The 25,387-nt window shown below is 35.9% G+C and overlaps 1 protein-coding gene across 1 annotated transcript in view; it reads left to right on the plus strand.

Moving 5' to 3' along the window:
• Positions 1 to 24,224, plus strand: part of DCN (decorin) — a 38,206-nt gene extending 13,982 nt beyond the window's left edge. The window contains exons 3-8 of the mRNA XM_042017580.1: positions 5,527 to 5,639; positions 15,085 to 15,298; positions 15,487 to 15,600; positions 16,801 to 16,894; positions 21,490 to 21,628; positions 22,714 to 24,224. Of these exons, the coding sequence (XP_041873514.1) occupies positions 5,527 to 5,639; positions 15,085 to 15,298; positions 15,487 to 15,600; positions 16,801 to 16,894; positions 21,490 to 21,628; positions 22,714 to 22,908 (869 nt within the window). The 3' untranslated portion in view covers positions 22,909 to 24,224. The remainder of the gene's footprint in view (positions 1 to 5,526; positions 5,640 to 15,084; positions 15,299 to 15,486; positions 15,601 to 16,800; positions 16,895 to 21,489; positions 21,629 to 22,713) is intronic.
• Positions 24,225 to 25,387: the final 1,163 nt, after the last annotated feature.

A 25,387-nucleotide genomic window follows, 5' to 3' on the forward strand; every position in this document is an offset into this window, starting at 1 on the left:
TACACAGAGCTCAGTCCAAATTCCTCAGCTGGCAGCAGCTGTTTGCGGAAACTGAGAGAGTCTCTATCTGAGCCCCATTTTATGGCCCCTGTGATAATAATCCTAAGTGTTGCAATGTAATAACACATGTATCTGAGCTACAGCGTTCAGATGTCTCTCTGCCTTTTGGTCCATGCTCTCCAGCTGGGAAAGCAAAGGTTTATTCAGAGGAATAAACCCCATTGCTGCTGCTTGTAAAATGGATAGGTGGAGGAAAAATCTCCCAGAGTACTCCAAGCACACTAAAAAAATCAAACCACAAGCTCTGCTGTATTGAAGAAATCGTTTATCATTCTTATTGTTCACATATCTGTTATTTTGACTTCTTGGTCTCAGTGTGGCAAAGATGCAATTCTCAGGAAAGTGTCCTCATCTCTGGGCTACAGACTCAGACTTCCATTTGCTTAGTCTCCCTTGCTGGCCCCATAAATCTTGCATTCCTTTTCTGAACAGTCGTATGGCTTCAGCAGAAATGTGGCTCCATGCCAAGATGCAGACTAACTTGTGGCTCTCACTGCTGAGAAGCTGGAGCAGTGGACTGAAACCTTTGCACGGGAAGGAGGGTTCAAAATTCACCCTTCTTTATGGGCTAAACGATTCCATGGCCACTTGATCACAGCTCCTGTAGCGGAGCAGATTATTCCCTCAGCTGCAGAAATAATGAAGCCTGCTGTGTACACCCAAACCCATAACATCCTCACACTATTCCCAATTCTTGCTACATCTCCTACACCTGTTTGGCTGGCTAACAGCAGCATGTGCTAGTTGGGCTGGTGCAGTGCTGCACAGGAGATGGCTAGCCACTGATTGATTCACCCTCGGGGACCAGATAAGGGATTAATTATACCAGTCTTGGCTCTTCTCTGCCTAATTTCTGGTCTCATAAAATCTCCAGACCTATCAGCCTTCTGTCCTCTACAGGAGGTAAAGCAATCACAGCCAGACACTGCCATTTGTTTAAGAAATTATAATAAAAGGCTACAACCCACATGGATGAGATCCCACAGAGACAAGCTTGATTTCTGCAGTTACCTTCTCCAACCTCCCACTAAACAGGGATTCCTGGTCTATGTAACATCTCCCCTCCAAAGGTGACTCTGGACGAACCTCTCATGTGAGAAAGAAATTGGTTAACGATCCAATTATTCTGGCTTTTATTGAATATATTATGATGGTATTTGTTATTTCAAAAATCTGTGGTGTAGCAAGTAAATGTACAAAAAATTAGGAAAACTTCTGTCATGAGGTTTTCCTGTCATGAATAAAACTCATCTTATCTTAAGAAAAGGAAATATTCAAGCTTACTTATACACTTCCCACCCCCACCACCCCCGCTCCATTTTGTAGTCCTGTGGCTTATTCTGTTCTTCATGAGTTTTCATGCGCATACATTTTTACACACATAAATGTATACTGGTGGGAATAATTGTTTGCTCCAGGTTGATAATGTAGAACAGTAGGAAATTTCTGCTTACAAAAATTCATAAGGGATAATAGAAATCTGAGCTGTGATACAGGAACTAATGGCTGTTCAACTTCTATAAAGAAGTCATGATTTCTTCCAAAGAAAAATTTCAGTGCAAATCAAAAGGTTGTTTTGACTAAGATACATGAACTGATTAATTAAATCTCTTCTATTTCCAGAATCTTTAAGCTCCTAATCTCAGTGTAAAGGACTTTGGAAGGGTGGAGCTATACCATTTCTTGGTATTTGTGAATAAATTGGTTTTTAAAAAATTTATTTGCCAACTTAAATAATAACTGACTTAATTTTATTTAACCAAAATAAATAAAGATATATGTACTTTCAACTTAACATACAGTGGGAAAGGCAGAAGAATCTAAATTTATAATCAGTTAGAAGTTAATTTTAGGAACTAGAAGCCCGAAATATTTCCAGGGAACTGAATACCAAACTGTGTAGCACTGATTATTCACATAAAAACTCAGACTGTTCTAAGAGTTTAATATGGCTTTTCAAGGAGCAAGTTTTAATGTATAAAAACATCACAGCCAAGAGCTGGAATATCTGTCTATACTGTTCTTAAAATGGTTGAGAGGTGACTCAAATGGTATTTTCCAAACCAGTTGTCCTTTTGGTTGGTATTACATAAATCTCACTGGAAGTTGTTTGTAGGTGGATGTGTGATCACACTGTACAGCACGGCTTCAGAAGTACACGGGCATCACTTGAGTTTCTTAGAAATCGGTGGTAAGGACACGATTACACAATTCCCCTCTAAACTTCTGTCTCCCAGACAGAAGAACCAAAAAATCTTGGAATTCAAAAATTCATGGAATATGATAATTGTATCCCAGGAGCCATTTGAGCTTCCAGTGGGATTACAATTTTCTCCATTTGATTTAAACTCTCTCACAATGTCATGCCAGTTCAGGCTCCCCCACTCATCTGAACTGACTGCTGTTGACCAGAAAGGTTGGAAGCTTTGCTCTCCAGGCTGGGAGCCTTCAGCACAGGGATTATTTTGCAGTACACCAATGCTCCTCCTACATGTATCTATCTGGAGGTACATCAACTTATACAGAGACCTGCAATCTGAAGCACAAGCCAAAGTAAATGTGGATCTGGTCTACACCTCAAATGCAGTTAAGTCCTGAATTATTAGACGCAGATATTGCAAGTCAGTGTCCAGATTCACCCATTTATAAACTCTTCCTCCACTGGAGAGCTCCAGATGGTTTAGCTTCCAGGTGGAGGATGTATTAAACTGCTTTCTGATAATGCAAGGTCTCCTCAGCAGCTGGTGTGTACCCTGTACTCATCGCTTTGCTCTTCAAAACCCACACAGGTCAAGGAAAAAAAATGAAATGTAATGTTTACAGCTGGTTTTGAAAACATTTTTAAAAACAGCTTCAGGAATGTATAACAGAATATACATGGGATAGGTAACAAAATAAATTTTTATGGTGTTATTTAACACCTCAGGTGATGGCACTTATACTCTGCATGCAGAGCTAATTATTGAATTGTACCTCAATTCAATAATGGCACTTATACTCTGCGTGCAGAGCTAATTATTGAATTGTACATCCTTCTAGTTTCTAGTACAAGACAGGAAAGTGATGTTACAAATCATTTTCACAAATGGGTTTCTTACTATTAAATTTGTCTTATCTTTATAATACGAAACATTGGCAGTCTATTGCTCTGAGAAATTATCAGTTCTACCATATTCATGGATAACACTTAAGCTTTTAGAAACTGAAATGGGAAGCTTGAAAAGTACAGCTGGAAATTTAGTTTGAAGTTTAGTCTCTGGCAAATTATCGCTTCAGTGGCAATCCAAGTGTTCCCCAAGTGCTCTTACGAAGTATGTTCTAAGGGCATCCCATAAAGTGTGGCTGTACAGCTCTTGCACCCTATTGTCTCCCATAACACTTATTAGAGGTAAAGTCTACTAATACAAGTGTACTGACAACCAGAACATACTAATGTTACTTTAAATATAAGCAATTAAATCCTTGGGGTTTTTTATTTATATGTGAAAAACCCTATAGGAGTTGCTAGACTGTAGGAAGTTTTAACAAAATTATGGTCTTGAAAAAGCAGTGTATTTTGGGAAAGAATTTTTAGTTGCTGGCATCAGTCCTGTTCATGGAAGACAGAAGCTGTCCAAAGACAACCAACATACAAATTATACAGTATCACATTCTTATATATTTGGAACTCTAGTACTACACTTCTGAAAGTAATGAGGGTTTTGCAACTGTTGAAGTAAAAACAAAGTCCATGCCTAAATGAGGAAAACTTATTTTAGTAATATGAAGAATCTCAATCTGTATCAAATATTTGTACACTGAATATCAGTAAGGTAAGCAGGATGAGATGTGAGTTTTAGCTGTTGTCAGTTTATGAAGCTTTTACTAATTCATTCCAGGCTGCATGATTCTGCTTTTTAAACCTTTTGAATTCTGGTGTAATTAAAACTCAGTCAGGTGAATTTTTATTGCACTCAGTTTTAATAAAAATCTGATCCTAATATTTTAATATTTTTTATCTTACCATACTTTTACTTTACATATACACATATATATTCTGAGAAAGGATTGAAATAGAAGAAGTTTTGCTATACATAGGATTTTGACAGAGAAACCTGCATTCTGTGTGTGAAAACTCATTTTTGATGATCATTAAGTATCACAGAATCACAGAATGGTTGAATTTGGACATCAACTCTTGAGACCACCTAGGCCACTCCCCTGCTTAGGGCGGTTGCTTAGGGCTGTATCCAGACAACTTTGGAGTATCTCCAAGGATGGAATCTCTACAGCCATTGTGGGCAAATCAAATCTTATCTTTGGGAAGTATATCTCACTGTATTTGCAACGCCATGATTGGGAATTTAAATTTATAGACTTTAAAAGATATATGGATATATTTTGCCTCTGAGAAGAATATCGTGCAGTCCACCGTCATTCTGGGAAAAGAGTGGAAATATTTGCAGAGAGATCTTTCCGAGAAGAGTTCAAATACAGCTTCAGGAATCCTAGTTAAAACATTTACTGGTGAAAAACCAGTTTTACTCAGAGAAGTCCACTTCTGTTACTTGCCCATATAGAGACTTTATTAGTGTCTAGAAATTTTTTCCTACCGACTACTCATTTAGCATTTCACATTCTGTTTAAAAAAAAAAAAAAAGGCTAGTTAAGAAAGAACGTTTTAATTTTGTGGTAAATCAGAACGACCATAAAAATTTGTTTTATTCCAAGTCACAGTATGAAAGGAAAGCTGGGTAAAGCAAGTGTTATTTAACACTAAATAATTTCATTTCCATGACTTCATCAGACTTACATATCAGCTATTCAGAAAATAGTCCCAAAGAGAGTCTTTAATTTAAACTGTCTGATGTTCTTTTGGCAGTTGTAGTGAAACCAAGAGATTTGTTCTCCAGAAAACTTGGACGTAGTTTCAGTTTAAAGAAAAGGGGGAGGTGGACTGGCGGTTTGGTTTTTTTTTAAGGTGGACTTTACTGCAATTTATTCAGTTACTGTCAAACAAACAGTATTTTTTCTGGAAATTATTATAATTAACTATCGTACTTCTTTCAAAAAGCCTAGTACATTTTAAAAGCAGGAAATGTTATCTGTCCACAAAAGCTAACACCCAGTGAAAATAAAAAATGCCATATCTCTTTCCAAAAGAAATTTTAGTCACACAATTGAGTAGAATAGAACATGTTAGAAAGTATTTTCCCAAATTAATCCTTTGCTTTAAGCTATAACTCAGATATATTCTCAGAAAAGCCATAATGGAAATGTGAATAAATAAATGTTGGTTCAACTTAGCAAAATAAAACTCTCTTTGACTGGCTGGAGACAGAAACACTTTCAAATAAGTCTTCATAAGCTGCTTCAGGAAATTAGTTCTAGAAATGGTGTTTACTGAAAGGAAAATGCTGCTAAGAAAGGCGCTGTCCCTTATTTAAAGTTTCTTTCAAAGTCAATTGTTCTTCTCACTGTTGCTAGGTCTGGAAAAGGTGCCAAAAGACCTTCCCCCAGACACAACCCTGTTGGACTTACAGAACAACAAAATCACTGAAATTAAAGAAGGAGATTTCAAGAACCTGAAGAATCTTCATGTAAGTGTAAAAATGAACTGGTATTTGCCAACAAAAATGGGGAGAAAATGTGATTTTAGCCTGGTACTGTGTTTTTTAAGGAAAACTGATTAAATACTTTGTGATCTTCCTCCACCAGCCCAGCCTATTTATTTCTATTCCCATTCATCTCCCGCAAACTTTCTTGTCCTAATACAGAAGTTTCTCATCTCTTTTCAGCTCTTTATACCTGTCTCCTGTCCATTCAGTCCCCTGATCTCCATCATAACTTCTCTCACATATTTATTTCTGTTTTCAGTCTCTTTGGCACAGTGACTTGGTTATTTCCATCTCAACCCTGCCATGTCACTCACTTATTACTGCATTTCTTCCCCTCCCACCTCTGAGTTCACCGAGATTTGTATGTGCCATGTTTGTCAGCAGATATTCTGTACTAATTTTAATTCAAGAATCTTTCTAAATCACTCTTCTGCCCCCTGCACTACAGTGAAACTGTGTTTTTGCAATAACTTTCTCTTAGCTAAGCTCCACCCTCATCGTTCTTTACCTGCCAGTCTCTTCTAACACTGCTGTCTGGTTTCTTCTTTGCTGAAATATTTTCCTTCCTTTTCTGTGACTACTTTTTTTTTTTTCTGGTTCACCTCTTCTTTTCCAAGTTTCCATCAGACAGCTACCTTCCTCTGTTTCTAAATTCTTTTGCTCTGTCTGAGGTTGTCCTCCCTGCCTATAGTTTTTATCAACATCTTAAAATTCATACCTCATACTTTTGCCTCAGTTTTGTTGAAATATCTTTCTTTAGAGAGCAGAAAAAGGCTATTCTCTGTCTTTGAAAGTAATATCCTAATTCAGGCATATGTCTGAAAATATTTTTCTATCCTTTCAACAACTCATTCTGTGTATTCCTCCATTTGATCCTTTATTATTATAAACAATATATTATTTAGCTTTGCTTCCCTGGCTCTTTACAGCCTCATTCTATTCTATTCTATTCTATTCTATTCTATTCTATTCTATTCTATTCTTTTTCACAAACAAGGAGCCAACTCCCACTTTTTGTCCATTACTGGTGCCAATATCATCACCCAAGGAAGCACTGTTTCAGACAAGAACCTGATTTCTACCACTCATACTTGGAAAAAAATCCTATAAAATTTCACCTCTTTTAATTTCTTCCAAAGTCCCTCTTAAATATTTGTTTCAATGTAACATCAAGAAGACAGTTTTTTAAAAGTATCTAGTAATAGATAGAGTGCCAGACTGTCCATAGGGAAGGGATCTGCACGGTGAATCATGATGAAGCTCATGTCATCTAATTTTAGCATAGGTGTCTATACTTGATCTACTCCCGCAGATAACCTCTAAAGTCAACAAAACACGTTTTTCCACATCACATTTCAGTAGGCTAGGTTTAAGAATAAGACAACTTGTTACCCAGATTTTTTTTCAATTCCCTTCTTTGGCTGCAGAACAGATTTGACACTGTAATTCCTGCCCATTTGTTTTGCTTTTCTTCCACCTTCGAAAAAAGTCCTGTGTTTTCAGTGAAGATTATCTACAAGGTTCTAAAAGAGACAGAATTATTATCAGTGAAATTAATCTTTTGGCAATCCTTCTTCATGAGGCTGCATTAAATGAGTCAGAGCATGGTATTGCAGATGAAAATCACTGCTCCCAGTGACTTCTACCCACTTGGCACTTGGTTCAGGACTCAATTACACATCCTGCTGTGACTTACATTGTTGTGAACTATTTTATCTCATTGAGGTTAACTCTAAGGGGTTTTCTTTGTTTTGTTTTGTTTTTTTCTTTTTTTAAAATAGATACAATTTAATAGTGAATTAAATAAATAACTCCTCAGGGAAGAAACTGTTTGTTTGGCTTACACACGAAAGTACCCAGTACATGCTTAGGGACCACTGGAAATCATATATTAGCATAAATTTTAACAAATAACTTTCAAAACTGCAGTTCTCTCAAGGTCCCTTTCCAACCCAAACCATTCTATGATTCTATGATCTCCTCCCCAAAAAAATAATTTAGTCATGCAGTACATTTATGTAACTAGGTACTATCTTTGCTCTCAGCAGGAATATTCCTGTGTAATATCTGGGAGCGATTCCCATTCCCCAACTTTCAATTAAATAATTTTCAGAAGGAGTATTGTTTTTAGAAAGTAAAACTCAAAAGCATTTTTATTGACAGAGCTCTATTATCTCACTTATTTTAAAGATATGTGAGTGCGTGAGATATATATATAAAATGTATGTGCTTTTTAATCTTATTTCCTGATAGGTATGGCTTGGGTTAATGTCACACTTGACAATGTGATGTTCAAAAATTTCTTAGACTTTACTAAACTTTCTTGTACTCTACTAAACAAGAAGATTTACAAAAATTAACAGTATTATCGTTCCAAAATCTAAAATGAGAAACTGGAGTTAATCTTTTGCTTGAAGTGATCACTTAAGGGAACAATTCTTTAAACACCAATTTTCACAAGTCTTGGAAAAAAAAAGCTTATACAGTTTTTTTACTTTTGAATAATCCATTAAAATACCATCTTAATACTTACAGCTGTCACCAACCACAGGTGCATTAGTTTAAGAAGAGATTTTCATGGACAAGTAGAGTTGAACCTAAGGTTCAGCTGGTACTGAAACACAGAATAAGTCGAGAGAAAAGAAAGGATTTACCTATAACTTGCCTATGGCTTCTCTTTCAGTACAAATGTAACTGCTTATGCTACACAGCACTGGAGATGAAAGAGAAACTTGAACCTACCAAAATATTCTTTGCATTGAAAATTTTCCTAAGTAGATTTCCCAAGAGCACCTAAAATTTGCAGCTGTGGAAATATGGCAAGCAATTAGAAGAGGATGCAACTAAAGGAATATTTACCTGCAAATAATAGATTTCTGACAGGAAACATCAGAGTCTACAGTTATAGTGCACTTGATATTTTTACAGTTTTAAATTATCCTGGAAAAAGTGGCTAAACTATAAACGTTGTACTATAAAAACTGGGTGAGACTTCCCTCTATGTAAAAATGAAAGAGAAGATTTTTTTGTTTGGTTGGTTTTGGGTTTTTTTTTGTTTTTAGCACAGCACTTGAGAGAATTGGGGAAAAATTGAAGACAGTCTTTTTTAAAGGCTGAAGACTGAGTTTCATGGTTTCAGAAAACTGTCTGATATTATGTAAGAAATTTGCTCACAGCTTAGACCTGTGGCAAAAAAGTCAGACAGGAAAGCTATTGGAAAAGCCAGGAAAAAAGTCTCTATTTCTATGGAACTGTCAGAATTTTCCAGGCAGACTGACATTTCTGGATGGAGTTCAGTACTTTGACCCCATGGACACAATAAAGAATCCAAAATACTACATGAGTAAGCCCTCATGCAGATTGAAGGAGGAGTCTACACAAACAGCACATGGAGTTGCAGGCTGTGTGGCAAAGCCAAAGCAAACGAGCATAATACCTGGCACCTGGAAAAAGAGGTGAAACTGCTCTGGGTTAGATCCCTGTAAGAACAGCCCAAAAAACAGAACAGTGACTGCATGCTTTTCCAACAAGAATTTTTCAATTGGCACAGTGCTAGTGTAGCGAAAGAAGATGAATGTTCTATTGGCCTGAAATCAAATGGAATATTACTTAATTGAAGCGGGCAGAACTGTGCAAACCCATGGCTGTACATACAACAGTGTTAACACCAGCTTTGTTTAAACTGAAGGAAAAGACCCACGAGATAAAAGATTTAAATTTGGACGTTAAAGTTATTACCATATCCACACTAAAGGATTATCAACACTAAATATGCAGGCAGAGAAACTGAAACATGCTTTGTAGCAATAGCAAGTGGAAAAATAATGCATTGGATTAGAAGGTTTCATGCCATCCTTTTTTTTTTATATAAAAACCCAACAAAATAAAATAAAACAAAACAGCCAACCAAAAAAACCCTCAAAAAACCCCAAACCAAACAAAAAAAAATGTGAAGAAAAGCCTAAGAATATCTTTCAGGGATACAGAAAAGCCCCTAAGAGACCAAAAAATATTAATTAAATAATCCAGTCTTCTGATGACTCATTACAGCTTCAGTTCCTTTTTCCCAGGCATAATAAGATGGTGCAGCTTTAGGTTTCTAACAAATATTCAGAGGGGGAAAAAAAGTTAATCTTTCTGAAATAGAGCACTCCCTTAGAGAGTTTTCATTTCCTCAGACTCTCCTTTGCATTGTGCTTAACACACAGTGCGATTTTCCACTGGAACAAGCCTGCAGCACACCACATGCACAGAAAACTTCTTTCTTGTACAGTGGATAAAGATCTTTTCATGTGAGGAAAACAACAGGACAAAATATTTTGAGGTCCTTAAAATTGTGGAGAGTCAGCATACTAGGCTAATGACAGAAGGAAATTTTTATAGACTACAACAATAAAAAAATCAGATCAATTGTAATAAATTTAATGAATGACCAAAATTTCTTGTCATAGTAGGCAAGGACAGGATTGAAAGAAAAGGAAAATGTAGAACTGCCTGCTCCCTCATCATCTGTGCATGTCATGTTGCATGAGAGGTACCAGTGAGAGCTCAAAAGCCAGGCAAACTAGGTCTGCAGCAGACTCGTTTGCTCTGTGAGATTATTCAACAAGGTACTGTGTGTGTGATCAAGCTGCTTTACACAAGCTTCTTTTGTTTGTACTGACAGGCTGTTTTTCCAATGCCTTGACATCTCCTTCCTTCACAATTCATTAATCTCTTCCCTATTGCTCCCATGCCATCCCTTTTTCCTTCCTTTTCTTAGCTACGTCCTCTTGATCCTAGGTTTGGATTATTAGAGAAGAATGTCGAGTTCTGGTTTTTGGTTTTTTTTTGTTTACTTTGTTTTGTTTTATTTTGTTCTTGGGTTGTTTGTTTTTTTTATTTTTTCTGTAAGTGTACATACATTCTTAATAATTTGGTAGAAAACCTTGACTATATATCCAGGTTATAAGTATGACTTAACAACTGAAAACATAAGGTAAACAAATGGGATGAATTTTATTATTATTTTTATTGGCATGCCTGGCTCCTGAGGTTAAAGTTCCTAAGATATAACTGTTCCTAGCAGAACTGTAATAAAACCCAGGTAATAATGTAATACATATCTCAGGAAATTAAAGAAATTCCGTTGGGTCAGAGATTGACTTTTCAGTTTAAACCCCGAAGGATGCATGCATCAGTAAAGAATTAATGTTAGATAAGAGTACCATCCCCAGCTGGCAAAACAGGTGTATCACTATGTAATACATGCTGATAACAGTTTGCTGGTAGTTTTCCAGTTTAATTCTGGTTTTGGCAAGCCTCTAGCTTTAAACTATACTAAATTAAGATGAATGGGGATTGAAACCCCTCAGAACAGTCTCCTGAGATTCTCACATAATTAATTTACACCAGAAAATTTAATCCCCTGCTCCCCACCCCTAGACAGGGCAAAAATTGGAAGTTTTAGTAACCGCAAGAAGAACAACCGTATGCTAATTCCATCCTGACTGCTGCACTCTGCCGCTGCAGTTTGTCAGGGTGTATTTTGACAAAAGCCTGCCAACAAGGGTTCCAAAATTTTCCCGAATTGTGAATCCTCCTTTTTGTGTCAGGAATAAATGTTTGAGGTAGAAACCAGGTCAGAGGGAGACAAATGGCCAGACTCCCACTGACTTCAACATAGCCAGCATCTATTCCTGTCATACAGTGATTTTTATTTTTTTTCCTGACTACAGAAGTACCAGAGGTGTTTCACTAAAAAAGAAAATCATCTTTGGAGAAAAGCTTAAACCTTTTTTTCTCTCTGAACACCACTTAAACTGCCAGTCATGATAAGGTGGTGTGATATTATAACTGAGTCAATGTTTACAGTGCAGTTTACATGCTATATAATGACAAAGGAAAAAAACTTTATCTCAGGAAAATGAGGATGGAAGTAAAGTTTTCTCTTTTCCATGGCAAATTACTATGAACCTTCTCAGCCTAACTGATGTATTAATACTTTATGTATTTATGCCTCTTTATTTTTTCTTTCTTTATTGCCTTTTTTTTACTTAAGGCCATATGTCATCGCACCCATACCAGCTCATGTTGAAGGCTGTACATTTGTATGATCAGTCTTTTGTACTGTGAATTTGTGATGTGTTTCAAATATTTTTTGGGGGAGGGGGTTGTAGGGGCTAGGAAGTATATTTATTCTAAATAACACATATTTTTTCTTCCACTAAAAGTGAAAGTGTGGAAGAAGTTAGATTTTCAAATAAAAGCATCAGTTCCTGTGACTTCTGTTCTAGGCTGTCATATTTCTGCCAAATCATTTCATACCAGCAGCATTGCAAGCAATGTCTGTGATCAAGGGCTCCAGCACTGTGAACACTTTCAAACCAACCCTTATTTTTCTCTCCAAGTACTTCTTGCCATGTACAAACTTTTTGTATGCCCTTTAACACACTGAATGTAATGTCCCACCATGCCATCTGGGCTTTATTCAGGATAGCTGGTCCATGTGACCTGTTTTTGCCTAAGATCCATTCCTCTGTAACACTGCCTGCAGATGTTTTCCCTAGGTTTTTGTCCCCTAGTTCCTGTTTTCATTGACCTCTAAATCCCCTGAGTTTTTAATTTTACTTTATTTTGGTTTGGTTTAGCTTTTGTTACATGCAAACCATACGGGACACATTCTCAGGAAAGTAAACATCATTGCTGCAAGGCTAATGACTTAGTTCTTTAAGTATGGGATATAATAGCGTTATTGTGAAGTGGGAAAGGAATCCAGGACTATGGCTTGCCAGGTGCTATACTGGTGTGTTATCCTCATCATTTGCTGTTGCTCTGGGAGACAGTAAAAATTCACTTGCAAACTCTAGTGTGTGGGTTTATTTTTCCCTCTTTACAGCTGCACAAAAATGTGGAAAAATAATGCAGATTTAAAATACTGGGAGCAGGGACTTGCAGAGAAGTGGGAAATAATATTCTGGTACAGAAAAAGTTGTAAACTCTGACTTGTGGTACCTTCCCACTTTATACCACCAAACATATGTTCCCACTGTGAAATTAGTATTTTTATACATTCCTTTGATATAACACCATCATTTCTACATGAGAGAATCCTTGAGTGTTTGAATAAAACAATTCTGTGTGTTTCCCCAGGATAACATTTACATATTCAGGAGAAAGCACTGGCAAAGCAGAACAGATTCATCCTAGGTACCTAGATAACTTCTGGGTTTGATCAAGGGTATCAGCTACACTCTGAAGAGATATAACAATCAACTACTCAGAGAATATTTACAGTGCCTAGCTGAATGTATACCTACCTGTTTCCATCAAGAAATATTTCACATCAGATCATCAGTTGCGATAAATGTTGCCCAATTTTTTTTATTTAAGAGGTAACAAAGTTAAAAGAAATCAAAGAAAAAATAAAAAAGGTAAGGCAGATATTTAGCTGAAACAAAAGGCTAAGCAGTACAAAGCAAGACGCAGGATAAAAATTTCAAATGCTCATAACGTGAGTCCAAACTCACTGAGTGTTGGGTTAGAGATCTATGGAAAAGAAGTCCATGGTGAAATTAATAAAAATAAAGCACAATGTAATTAGCAGTAGCACATTCAATTATTGAAAGTAAAACAATGTAAAAGACTAATCAGCATAATTCCAACTGTACCACTTTTAAATAACTGGATTGTTTGCCATGTCCTAATACTGTACAGGTAGCTGAATTTCTCTACAAGCAGAATCTACATCTGTATCACAATTCTGGCCATCATGAATCAGGAAACCACTCCCAACGAGTATCCATGTGTTCTCATGTCAGATTTTATAGTACAGGCCCAAATTAAAGATAGTTGGGGCCATGGCTTCCACTGACCAACATATTTATTTTGGGACAGGCTTATTGTGAGGGAAATACTCTGCTGAACTGTGGGTGACCTCTTCTACCTCCTCGTGCATATGAGTTATTTCTAACCAGCATACAAAATTAAAACCAGATATGTTCAGCCTTCCATGCACTTGATGAAGCCATGCAGAGTACACGCCGCTGGCTTTGCTCAGGGCGATCTGCAAGAGGAGTCCATTAGGGGAAAAACACACATCACCATTTTAAACTATCTTCCCACTTCTCTTTCAGTTTCCATGATGGAGAGGTGCTGTCACAGAGACTGATAGTATTGTCATTGTTTTAGTACTTAACTGATTGTGGGATAATTCAAACACTCCATTTTCCTCCAAGAAACAGACTGAAGTGTAATTCTGAAAATAATGAAAGTGTATGAAAATGCTCTGAATGTTCACTATAGTATATACAACTTTTGTCTTCTGTTTCTGAAGCTAGCATAATGGAAAAAAGATGCCCTAGTAATAAATATAAGTAGATATTATACCAATATTAATATGGCCCATTCTACCTAATCCACTGCACAAACATGCAGCACTGTAAATCTAATGAGTACATAGCAAACAGATGGAATTATAAGAGTCATTCCAGTATCTACTGTATCTGAAATACTTTCCATTAATGTGCTATGACAGTAATGGGACCTTCTTCTCTCTTTTTGTGTCATGGTGAATTAATCTATGAGACTTAGAAGTAATGTACAATTTCAGAGTCACACAGAGAATATCAGTTACAGATAACAGTTCTTTCATGGAGACCTTTCTCCCCTGGCTGAACAGACAGCCAGTTTGCTTAGAGTTACCCTGAGTGTAGATATCAGAGTTGTGAGAACTGGATTAGGCACTGACAGGGAAGGGAAAGTGGGTACGGTCCATGATTCCCAACTGCAGGACTTTGAGCACGATGCTTCAGATTGTTCCCCTTCCATACAAAGTTTCGCTTATCAAAAAGATAGGTTATGTCTCTGAAAAAAAAAAAAAAAAAAAAGAAGAGGTTGTTTTTGGTCAGAAATCCAGTAAGTGTAGTCTTATAAGACTAAGAGGAACGAGGTGATATTATGCATATTTTTATTAAGCTGGGCTGTGACTTCACTTTATTGAGTATTTCTGTTCAGGAGAAACTGGTTAGAAGTGTTGTGTGATGATGGGTAAGATATAAGAGTATCCTTAGGATAAACAAAGTCAGGAAAAAAATACCCAAACAGACAAAAATTATATATATTTTTTGTGACCGTCTTGTTCTTCACAGCTTTCACAATGGGAACAATTTTACTTATTCTTGAACATAAATTATGGATGCTAACAGAAGCTGCATTGCAGTCTCAGCAATGAAATAAAAGTTGTATTTGTTCTCTAGGACTTATCTTTCACTGTTTCAGAGGATTATAATCTTTTTTTTAGTACTGCATTGCATTTTCTTTGGCTCACATAATTTGCCATCAGAAGACATCAAAAGGCACTAGAAAATAGTAATAATTTTAAAGTGTTTCACCGCTAAAGTAATTTCCCTTGTGATCATCTGAGATCTCCTTGATTATTACTCCACAGGCACTGATCCTTGTCAACAACAAAATCAGCAAAATAAGCCCATTAGCTTTTGCTCCTCTGAAGAAACTGGAAAGACTTTACCTGTCTAAGAACAACCTGAAGGAACTCCCAGAAAACATGCCAAAGTCTCTCCAGGAGATACGGGCTCATGAGAATGAGATCTCCAAGTTGAGGAAAGCTGTCTTTAACGGACTGAATCAAGTGATTGTCTTAGGTATGAGCATGAGAAATTATAACAAACACTACTGAGTGTTTTTTCAAGATGTTGTTTTTAGTTAGATCAGTGATTATATGTAGAAAACCAACAAATGCTTCAATAAATTGTCTCTCTGAATTAGCTTTGACCTGAAGAATACAGGTACCTACACTGCAGCACAGCTCACAGTCATGTTTTGTTGGCAGAACTAGGCACCAATCCAATCAAGAGCTCAGGCATTGAAAATGGAGCTTTCCAGGGGATGAAGAGGCTCTCCTACATCCGTATTGCAGACACCAACATTACAAGCATCCCAAAAGGTAAGAAATTCAATTACTATTTCAGAGATTTGCACAGGTATAATTTGGAAACTTTTAGTCAGTTGGGGAAAAACATATTATGGAAGATTTTTGACTTAGTCCTAGTCCTTAGACTATCTATTTTTAGATCAGATGACCTTAATTAGTTTGGAAAATTTTGGCGTTTGATTACGAGAGGGTTCACAAGAGGTGCACTGTAAAATGTCATTTTATGTTATTTTTCTTTTCTTGTCTCATGGCTGAAATATAAAATGGAGGAACATTTTCAGCCTCCAAGCCTGGTTATTGAGCCTGATCAACATTACAAAACTGTAAATTTGTGTAGAATTAACTGAAGTTGTACAAGCATAAAATCAGCTCTCGATGAGTCTGTGGGTTTGAAGCCAAAAATACTGTCCCTCTAACAAAACAGAAACCTTTGCTAGTTTTCAATAGTAAAGTATTTAATTGCAAATTCCTACAAAATGAGAACAATTTCATTGTAATTTATTAAAAACAAAACAAACAAACAGGAATGGTTCTGTTACAGAGGAAATTATATTCAATTTATTCATACTTCAGCCAACAGATTGTTTTGAAATGGCTGAAAACTTTTTGAAAGATAATATTGGTTATCACTTTTTTTTCTTCCCATATTTCCTGTTTTGGATGTTCCTTTGAGGGACCCTGGATAGGTAAAATATGTTTCCTCTTTTTTTTCCCTGATAAACAGAATTTGTAAACTATTATGGACTCTAGCTAAAATAACATTAAAATTATTTTGCCTCATACTTACAATTGCATTTTCTACCGCTGTTACTTGTTAAATATCTAGGTGCCAGGTGTTTGTACATTTATGTATGTGGGTAGTCTGACTAAAATGAAAGTTCTTTCTCCTACAATATTTTATATGTGCTATTTACATTATCATGAAGGCTAGAAGTAATAACTGAGAATTTAATTTAGGTATTTTTCAAGAGTTAACTGTTTTATAATGACTATAGGAGCTTGGTCTTATTTCACACTAAATAAATTGCTACTAGCTGTTTTCAGTTTCCCTGATTGTGAAAGTTCTTTATTCCATTTACTGAATTGTTCATGGGCGTGTTTAGAAAAAATCTTTTGTCAACTGTAAAAAACCCTTGGTATAATACAAGTATTTTTTAAAAAGAAAAGAATCCAGTTTAATCAAAAGTAATTTGATGGTATTCTCTCTTTCAGGCCTTCCTCCATCCCTTACTGAACTCCACCTTGATGGCAACAAAATCAGCAAAGTTGATGCTGAAGGTCTCTCTGGACTCACCAACTTAGCAAAGTAAGAATTAATTTCTTCTTTTCACATAAAATATTAGTTGAAATTGCAATCACCACACACACAATTAGAAAACATCAGTCTGGGCTTCATTAGTATTAGAATCATTGAAATAGCCATACTTTAGCAGAAAAGGCTTCTAAGGATTTGTGTACTGATTGAAGACAACAAACACTTCTCTTGTTTTCCTGACAAAACTTTTTGTTTGTTTTCAATTGAGTGCTATATGCTCAGGACAACTGTTTATTCGCTTTACCAAAAAAAAAAAAAAAAGAGAGAATAATTAGATTTTTTTAAATTATGCATGTTTCTTTCATTGTATGTCCATCTTTGGTTTATGAAGCTTTCTTGGGACACAGCATTGCTCATGCAGTTTGTCTAGAAACTGAGGAAAAAGCACATGGGAACCACAACTTCTTTCAACAATGGTTCCTTTGTTTCTCAAGAAAGGCAAGACTGCAATGAGTCCAGGAACATGATTAAGAAAAAAAATCATAAAATTTAGTTGAAAAATTGACACTGTCAGAGTGACTTTACTCTGCTAATCTGTGACTATATTGTTGATTAAGTTTCTCTAACTGTAGGAAAAAAAAATAACAATTCCCAAAAAGCAGTTATACAGAATGATTTGGGAATTCATTCACATCAAAAAACATGTAGCATAGTAAAATGGGCCTTTACTACAAATTATTTTGATAATTTAGGACTTTAAATTTTACTATGGAAATAATTTAATGGATCAAAACGACTGATAATCAAGACTGTTAATCAGATTACTGAATCTAATTAATGAATTTTCATCTCAATCATTCTCTTGTCATAATGAAGGCAGAAAACAGAAATCGGAGAAAGATTACTGAGCAGCAGGAGTTAAGTTTACTAGTATTTATAGTAGCTTGGACAGCAATACAATGAAGTGAAGTATATAGTAACACAACACATATTTTGGATCTGAAAATTTCAAGATATAAAGTTTAGAACAGCTTTCCAGGGCTTATAAATTAAGACATTTCATCTTATGTTTTACGTTCATATTAGATCACAGACTCAAAAAAAAGTTTGTCTTAGATTTTGATGAAAAAATAAAAATACTATAATCAGGGGTTAGAGGACTATGAAGCAGTTATTTTTTGTAACAGAGGCTTAGTATAGAATTTAACACTCGTCAGAGAAATTATGAAAACTTTCAAAACCAAAACAAGATGATAACTGCTCAGGTAGAGAGTAATTTACATTACTGGATGTGGGGATTGTGGGGCGTGTGAGCTGTCCTGCAGATGACACAGTTTTTATGTTTTCACATTCACTCTTGGAAAACACTACAGGCAGCATCACATGGACAACACTGTTGGAAGTCTGCCTTAAGACATAAAGTTTTAAACAGCAAGTGCTAATGGACTCCTAAAAATATCTAAACTTGGGCTGCTTCTATTGTGGCTGTACTGTATGGAGCAACAAGATACTCGGTTGACCATGATGTGGAAATGTGGAGCTGCTCAGAGCAGGCACCAAGTTTTAAACGACTTGCTGCCCTGTGCTTAAGCAGGTAACCTCAGCATAGTCAGAGATCCTCTTTTGCAAAAGGTGAGAGGTAAGGCAGAACACAGCTTGGTGAACAAGGAGGACACTGTCCAAAACAAAACACACAGGTGAGGGAAGGAGGGAGCTATGGAAGAGCTCCAGCCCAGCATACCAAACCCCAGTTTTTATTTACACATTGAAGTTTTCAGAGATATTAGGACAGGGTCAGACAACCTTGTTCATGTCCACTCAAGTTCAACAGTCTAATTGCTGCCCTAAAGCACAGTTAAACTTTGAGAAACAGGTAATTTTTCTGAGTGTGTTAAGGTATTTTAAACTGTAAAATGTTTCATGCAAGAGCTTGGTGTAGGTCTATTGCTCATTTTCTTTTGAGTTTTCCTGCATTCTAGTAGATGTACAATATTTGTCCTTTTTATTTGGTTGTTTTCCTTGTAAAATCACTCTTAAGTCTTTCAAAAGTCTTCATAGACTGCTTCAGTGAAAAACCAATAATCTTATGAAAGTAAACCCAACAAAGACTTTGCTGATTACACACAGGAATGACCTCCAAGAAGATATTCACATTACACATCTGATATTACTAATGTCTATATCCTATTAAAGCTTACTGAAATAGTCTAGCTCCATACAGTGGAATTTGAACCAAGCAAAGGGAGCTTTAGACTAGATATTAGGAAAAATTTCTTCATGGAAAGTCTAGTCCAGCACTTCAACAGGCTGCCCAGGGAAGTGGTGGAATCACCAACCCTGGAAGTGTTCAGAAGTCATGTGGATGTGGCACCTGTGGATATGGTTTAGTGGTGAACATGGTGGGGTCGCATTAACATTTGGACTCAGTGATCTTAGAGGTTTTTCCAACCTTAATGGTTCTTTGATTCTAAGCCCATAATAATAATAATGATATTGAGCATCACGAAGTTTCTTTCAAAAAAAATGGTGGAAATGGTCCAGCAGGGATGTTGGAGAAAAAAGGTGAAAAAGTATTTGAGAATTTCTTCAATTTTGAGATATGTTTTTGATTATGCTCTTCAATGATTTAGAACATTGGGGCTAGATCTACTGAAACACAGGAAAAATGTTACTCATTCATGAATATAAAAGGAAGTAATATATCAATGTATGAAGCGAAAATGATTTTTCAAATTCTTCCCTTTTTTTTCCTATGGGAAGGATGATGAAGACCGTATTCTTTCCCAACACTCTTAATCACCCTCTGTTTTACACAATAATATTGACTTACTTCATCTGTAAGCATAGCCCCCAAGTGACTGAGAGTTTTTTGTAAGACAGTTAGAGGAGATGTAATTATATATAATTTCACTCCTCCTGGGATTTAGGTCCACTTCACTACGCACTCCTATAATTTAATTCTTTCCCTAAAAGACTATGGAAAGGGATTACTTTTTCTTCAACAGACTAATATGAGAGTCAGAACTGAGGTTTTTTTAATACTGGTCTCCCACGTGTGACACATCTGCTTGTAGACCTGCATATGTAGTGAACACATATTTAGATACGTGTCAAACAAGAATTTGTAGCCCTCTGACAAAACATGATGGGTTTTTTCCCAATCCTTTCAAAGACATCCACTATGAATACCCATCACTGAAGTCCTCTGTAAGCATTCTGCAGAACTTCAGACTGAATTTCTCTGTAAGATCCAATCCCCCAAGCTTTCCTAAAATTTGGTATACTCTATTCAAAAGAAAGTTCATTCTAATAATTTTCATCTGAAAATTCTTAATTACCAAATTCTAGCAAGGGGATGGGATACTGTGAATTGATTTCTGAGTGAAATAAATTCCTATTGATGTAACTGGGAGATTTCATTAAACTCTCCTTCGTTGTTTAATAGTTTGAAAACATTGCCATGTTTAAATGAGTATGATAAGACTATTTGCATTATATGTAATATTAGTTAATATTAGGAAACTTCTCTGCCATAAAGATAGAACAAGAATTTTCAGTTCTGTGATTTTACTCTAGGTTCAGATCCTGACTTCTGAAACTGCTACAAGCCACAAAGAATTACAGGTTATTAAATAACTGTGAGGAAGGCTCTCTTTAAAAGTACTCCTCCATAGCAAATTATTTTAACATGAGATTTCTTATTACCTACATTAAATTCTCTTATTGATTAAGCTATTAATAAATCTCAGAGCATTTTCCCCCTCAATACTAAAAAAAAGATTGCTTAAAGAAAAAAAGATAGAGCAAAATAGATGACCTAGGTTTAGCCTTTATAGAAATAATTTTCTCAAATTACAAGACTCCTGATGATGACAACTCCTGAAGTATTGTCACTGATTTCTTTACTACAACACAGAGTATTGCAATTTATGGGAGTCTCTTGAAAAATTTGTGCTGTTTGGTAATTGCAAACCAAAATACTATTAGCACAGAAATAGACAGATAGAAACAGATCATCCAAATGGAACATAAACTGTGCTATAAACCTAGTATGTGGATGTGTAAAGCAGAAAGGATGATTTTGTGATGAAAAATATGGATTGGAGAAATGTGTAAGTCCCACTTTGATGTCCTGCTAAAGGGATCATAAAGTATGGCTGAGCTCCTGTTTCCAGTAGGTAACATGGCTCTAACTACTTAACTATCTTAGAAGGATGCAGTGAAGTTTTAAGGTTAACAGTTCTGGGAACATGGGTTGTGCAATTTGACAAAAAAAGTTACAGACAGTGCTCCTAAAGTTACAAGTATCACTTATTCAGTGTTTCAGCTTCTAAAGAAAGGCTGGTGCCTATGGAGGTGCACAGTATGTATTTACACCAGGACTAGTCGTACAGCTCATCAAATGCAGTATCATAAGCACAAGTTGAATGCTATAATGATAGCTATGAATATTCACAACACGTCAAACTTATTTAATTTTTTTTATTTAACCTAGCTCTACCTAGCGCACACATAATTCTTAAAATTAGCCTGGTCTGTTCTGCAACAGCAGTGTAGAGAAGGAATCAACCCAAGAAAGATAGTTATGTGGAAAAGTTTAACATATTTTTTGTTGGTTTCCTCTTTTTTTTTTTTTACTTTTTCAGACTGGGTCTCAGTTTCAACAGTATTTCTTCAGTTGAGAATGGCTCTCTTAACAATGTACCTCACCTGAGAGAACTCCACTTGAACAACAATGAACTTGTCAGAGTACCCAGTGGACTGGGTGAACACAAATATATACAGGTAAAGTTTATCATACTGTCTCAGAGAGCAATAGTTGAAAGATTCCTAATGATAGATGTGTGTTTATTCAGTCTTGAGCAGAAATGTGCATCGTATTTGTAACTTGATGCAAGTTCCATAAACTCTTGAATTATCAAGGAAATGTTGCATACAACAAGACTCTTATTCTGATTTTTTTGTGGAAATGATTATGGAGGTGTATAGACCTGGAGGTGTACATTCATTGTCTCTTCGTGTCTGAGGGGCCACAACAAATATGGGATTATGTGTGTACTTTGGTTTCCTCTTTACTCAAAAAATACATTCTGAGAACATTTCTTCTGTTGATTTTTTTTTTTTTTCAGTTCTACTCAGGGATATATTGCAGCCTTTCCCAAAAACCTTTCCTTTGTTATATCACAAAACAATGACATCAGGAGGGCAAATAGACCAAATAGGCATCTCACATCACCAGTATTTTTGAGGTCCTTGTGACCAGATATCTAGAAATATTGCCTTTTGGGAACAAGCTAAGTCTGTCTTCACTCAGACTAATATTTTACAGGAAAGAAAGCTCCCAAAGAATAAAGACTACCAAATGTAAATTACCCCTTGCATGTAGCTTGGAAAAATTCTTCAGAAATGGTGAATCTGGAGCAAAATAATATACATCACCTACTTTAAATCATCATTAGTGGTTACTTTGGCTCTAAGTTCTGTATAGTTGCACTCACGAGAATGAAAGTATTAGACCTGGAGAGAAACCAATCACCATCAAATACATTCTCTGTGTACAGCACTTGCTTCTGAGCCACAGCGCTGTATTAATAATTTCACATCTTTGGCTCCTCTTTTGGCTACAGTATGGCCAGCTGCCAGTAACATTATTCAATTGCCTTGCACAGTTTCTGCACTTTCTGTAGAAATTATTCCAATTGGGTGTATGCTAGGTGTTTCAAAGCTAAACAGAGTCAAGGATTCGTTTGGAAAGAAGATATATTTGTATAATATTGCAAAAACCACATACGGAGCATTTAATATGAAATCTTTTATCTTATTTGCCATGGTAGCTCTATTTCTCACTTCAGTACTTCTATGCTTTCCAGGTGGTCTATCTTCATAACAACAAGATTGCTTCCATTGGTATCAACGACTTTTGCCCTCTTGGCTACAACACCAAAAAGGCCAGCTATTCCGGCGTGAGCCTCTTCAGCAACCCCGTGCAGTACTGGGAAATCCAGCCCTCTGCTTTCCGGTGTATCCATGAACGCTCTGCAGTACAGATCGGAAATTACAAATAGATGTCTAAAGATGGGGTTCGGTTGTGTTCCAGATAAAGTATCTGTTGTTATGGGCCTGTTCAAAAAGTCGTTGCTAACAATTAATGCCAAATGCCAGAAACTTCACTTTAAAGTGGAGGTGATCCATTGATGTAGAATAAATGAGACATTACAGATGTACAAGAGCGAGCATACCATCAAAAAGAATTGCCAACTGTGCTTTAAACTGACTTATTTCAGCGTTCTTTTCCAGCATGCTTTCTGTGGCATTTTTCAGTTTGCTGAATGCTACAGGTTTTCAGATTCCACTGTATATGAAATTCGGAGTAAATATTTGTCAAGTTATGATATATAAAAAAAAAAAGATAATGATTGAGGTTATTTTTATAGCCACACACAGAGAAAAATAGTAGAGGGAAAAAAAACTCTCAAATCATCTTGAGACTTGAGAAGGTAAGAATTACCTCCTTTAAATTTATTTCAAGCCCTGGAGGTTTAAAAATATCCACTATAACTCTAAGAAAATTCTGAATGTATCTATTTAGCAGAGGCAAATAAAGTTGTTGCTAATGTCATTATTTTTGGAAAAATAAAATAAATTCATATTGTACACATAGTTCTTTAAAGTTTGCCATTCTTCTAGAGCAATGCTATTCAGAATTAGCCTGACATCATCCTAATGAAGAAAATATTGAGTAGTCTGCAGTAAAAAATGTGTAACCTGTATCTGGAGCTCGATGACTAAATTTCTCTAGTGCAAATCCTTCTCACCTTAGCCACAAGAGCAGTTTTTATTACTTTACTGCCTTGTAGAGTATGGTATAAGGGTTTAGTAATTGTTATCATTCCATGTATTTATCTAAACAAAAAACCATAGCAGTTCACTGTTCACTTGTTCTGCATTGTACATTTGTCATCATCCTTTACTGTTTTTGGTTTTTATAAAAAGGAATTAATTGTGAAGTAGAGATATGCAGGCTCCTCCATCTGATGAATTTGTGGAATTTAGACTATAAGCAAAATCGTAAGTCTAGAAATATATGAAGTGAAATAACTGCAATTTGGGACATTGCTGGGGCATCATTTGTAGAAGTGTCTATTTAGAGTGATTTGGAGCCCTCTGTAAATTGGGATTCTTCAACCCATACTGGTGGGTAGCAAGCACATCAAAGGTAGGCTGCAAATTTCTACTGTCAATCTTCAAAGCTAAGCATATACTCAATAGAAACATCACCTGAAAAGAATCTTCTGCAGACTCTTAATACTCCAAGGTCGATCTCTCTAATTTGTAAAACTTATATGTCATTTATATTAAAGAATAATGTAATACAGGCAAACTCCAAAGTGTTTGTCTTTCTTCTTTTGTTTTGATAGCATAACATAGTGTGTCAGAACTTTAATTAAGTCTTGAAAATTGAACATCTTTGGCATGATGATAGCTAAAGACAGAATGAGTTGTGTGAAATTCTTTTGCCTCAAGGAACTTTTTCATGCCTAACTTTCATAGGGTTTTTTTTTTTTTTTTTTTTTTTTTTAGCAAACAAATATAGTCTTTTTATAGCTGTCATTTATTCAGTAGTAAATATTTGGAAACAATTATGACTCACTATAGCCATTACACAGAAAAAACATGCTTGCACTGTTCTGAGATGTCTTCTTCACACAGTAGCCAATGATTTCTCTGCTTTCCATCTGTTTTTCTTCTGGGTTTCACATTTTCAGAGTGTTATTTTTAAATAAAACAAACAGTATATGATATCTTTCTGTCACTGGAGGGAAAACTCTCCAGAAAATCAGCAGTTATGTTTTTTTCCTTTTGGTTCTTGGTTGGATATCAGCTATTGTACAGACAGAGACTTCATGCAGAAAGCTAAGCACTGGCACTTCAAGCAAGAACAAAGGCATTGTCTTAGCTTGAAAAACTCCACAGGGTTTGTATGTACATGGTTACAGAAAGAGATTCACACAACAAATAATAATTACATAAAGCACCATATAAACATATGCACAAGCTTTCCATTTCTCCATCCATAGTTTTAAAATATCACATACTAAGACTTTTCTTTGAAATTAGAACAAACTTTAAGTCCAGAAGAAAATACCTGAGTTTGGTCCTCCCCTGTAGTACTCATGATATGTCCCCTCTCAAGCTTGCTGCTTGCTGCTAAAGCACAAGTTATTCCTCATAAAATATATTCCCTGCTAACAACCAAGGGCTGCAAAGATATCAGGACTTTCCTGATTCTCAGACTTACTCAATGAAGCAGAATGAGCAAATCCTGTAACAAGAGACCTAAGCAAGATCATGACAAATTTGAAAGGTAAACACACTGTTGGTTTTCCATAAATTGTGCAGCCACACCAGTGATGTTTGACTGATAGGATTCTATCCATACACAGCATCTGCAGAGACTTCAAAGCAGCAGGAAGCCCACTACTTTTAAAACTACTTTTCATAGAAATACAAAACAGATGGCTCTTCCACTTAAAAACAAAACAG

Source organism: Corvus kubaryi, unplaced genomic scaffold (genome assembly GCF_017639235.1).
Source record: "Corvus kubaryi isolate FWS band 111438036 unplaced genomic scaffold, C.kubaryi_AGA036_p1.0 137, whole genome shotgun sequence".
In the NCBI taxonomy this organism is placed as follows: domain Eukaryota; kingdom Metazoa; phylum Chordata; class Aves; order Passeriformes; family Corvidae; genus Corvus; species Corvus kubaryi.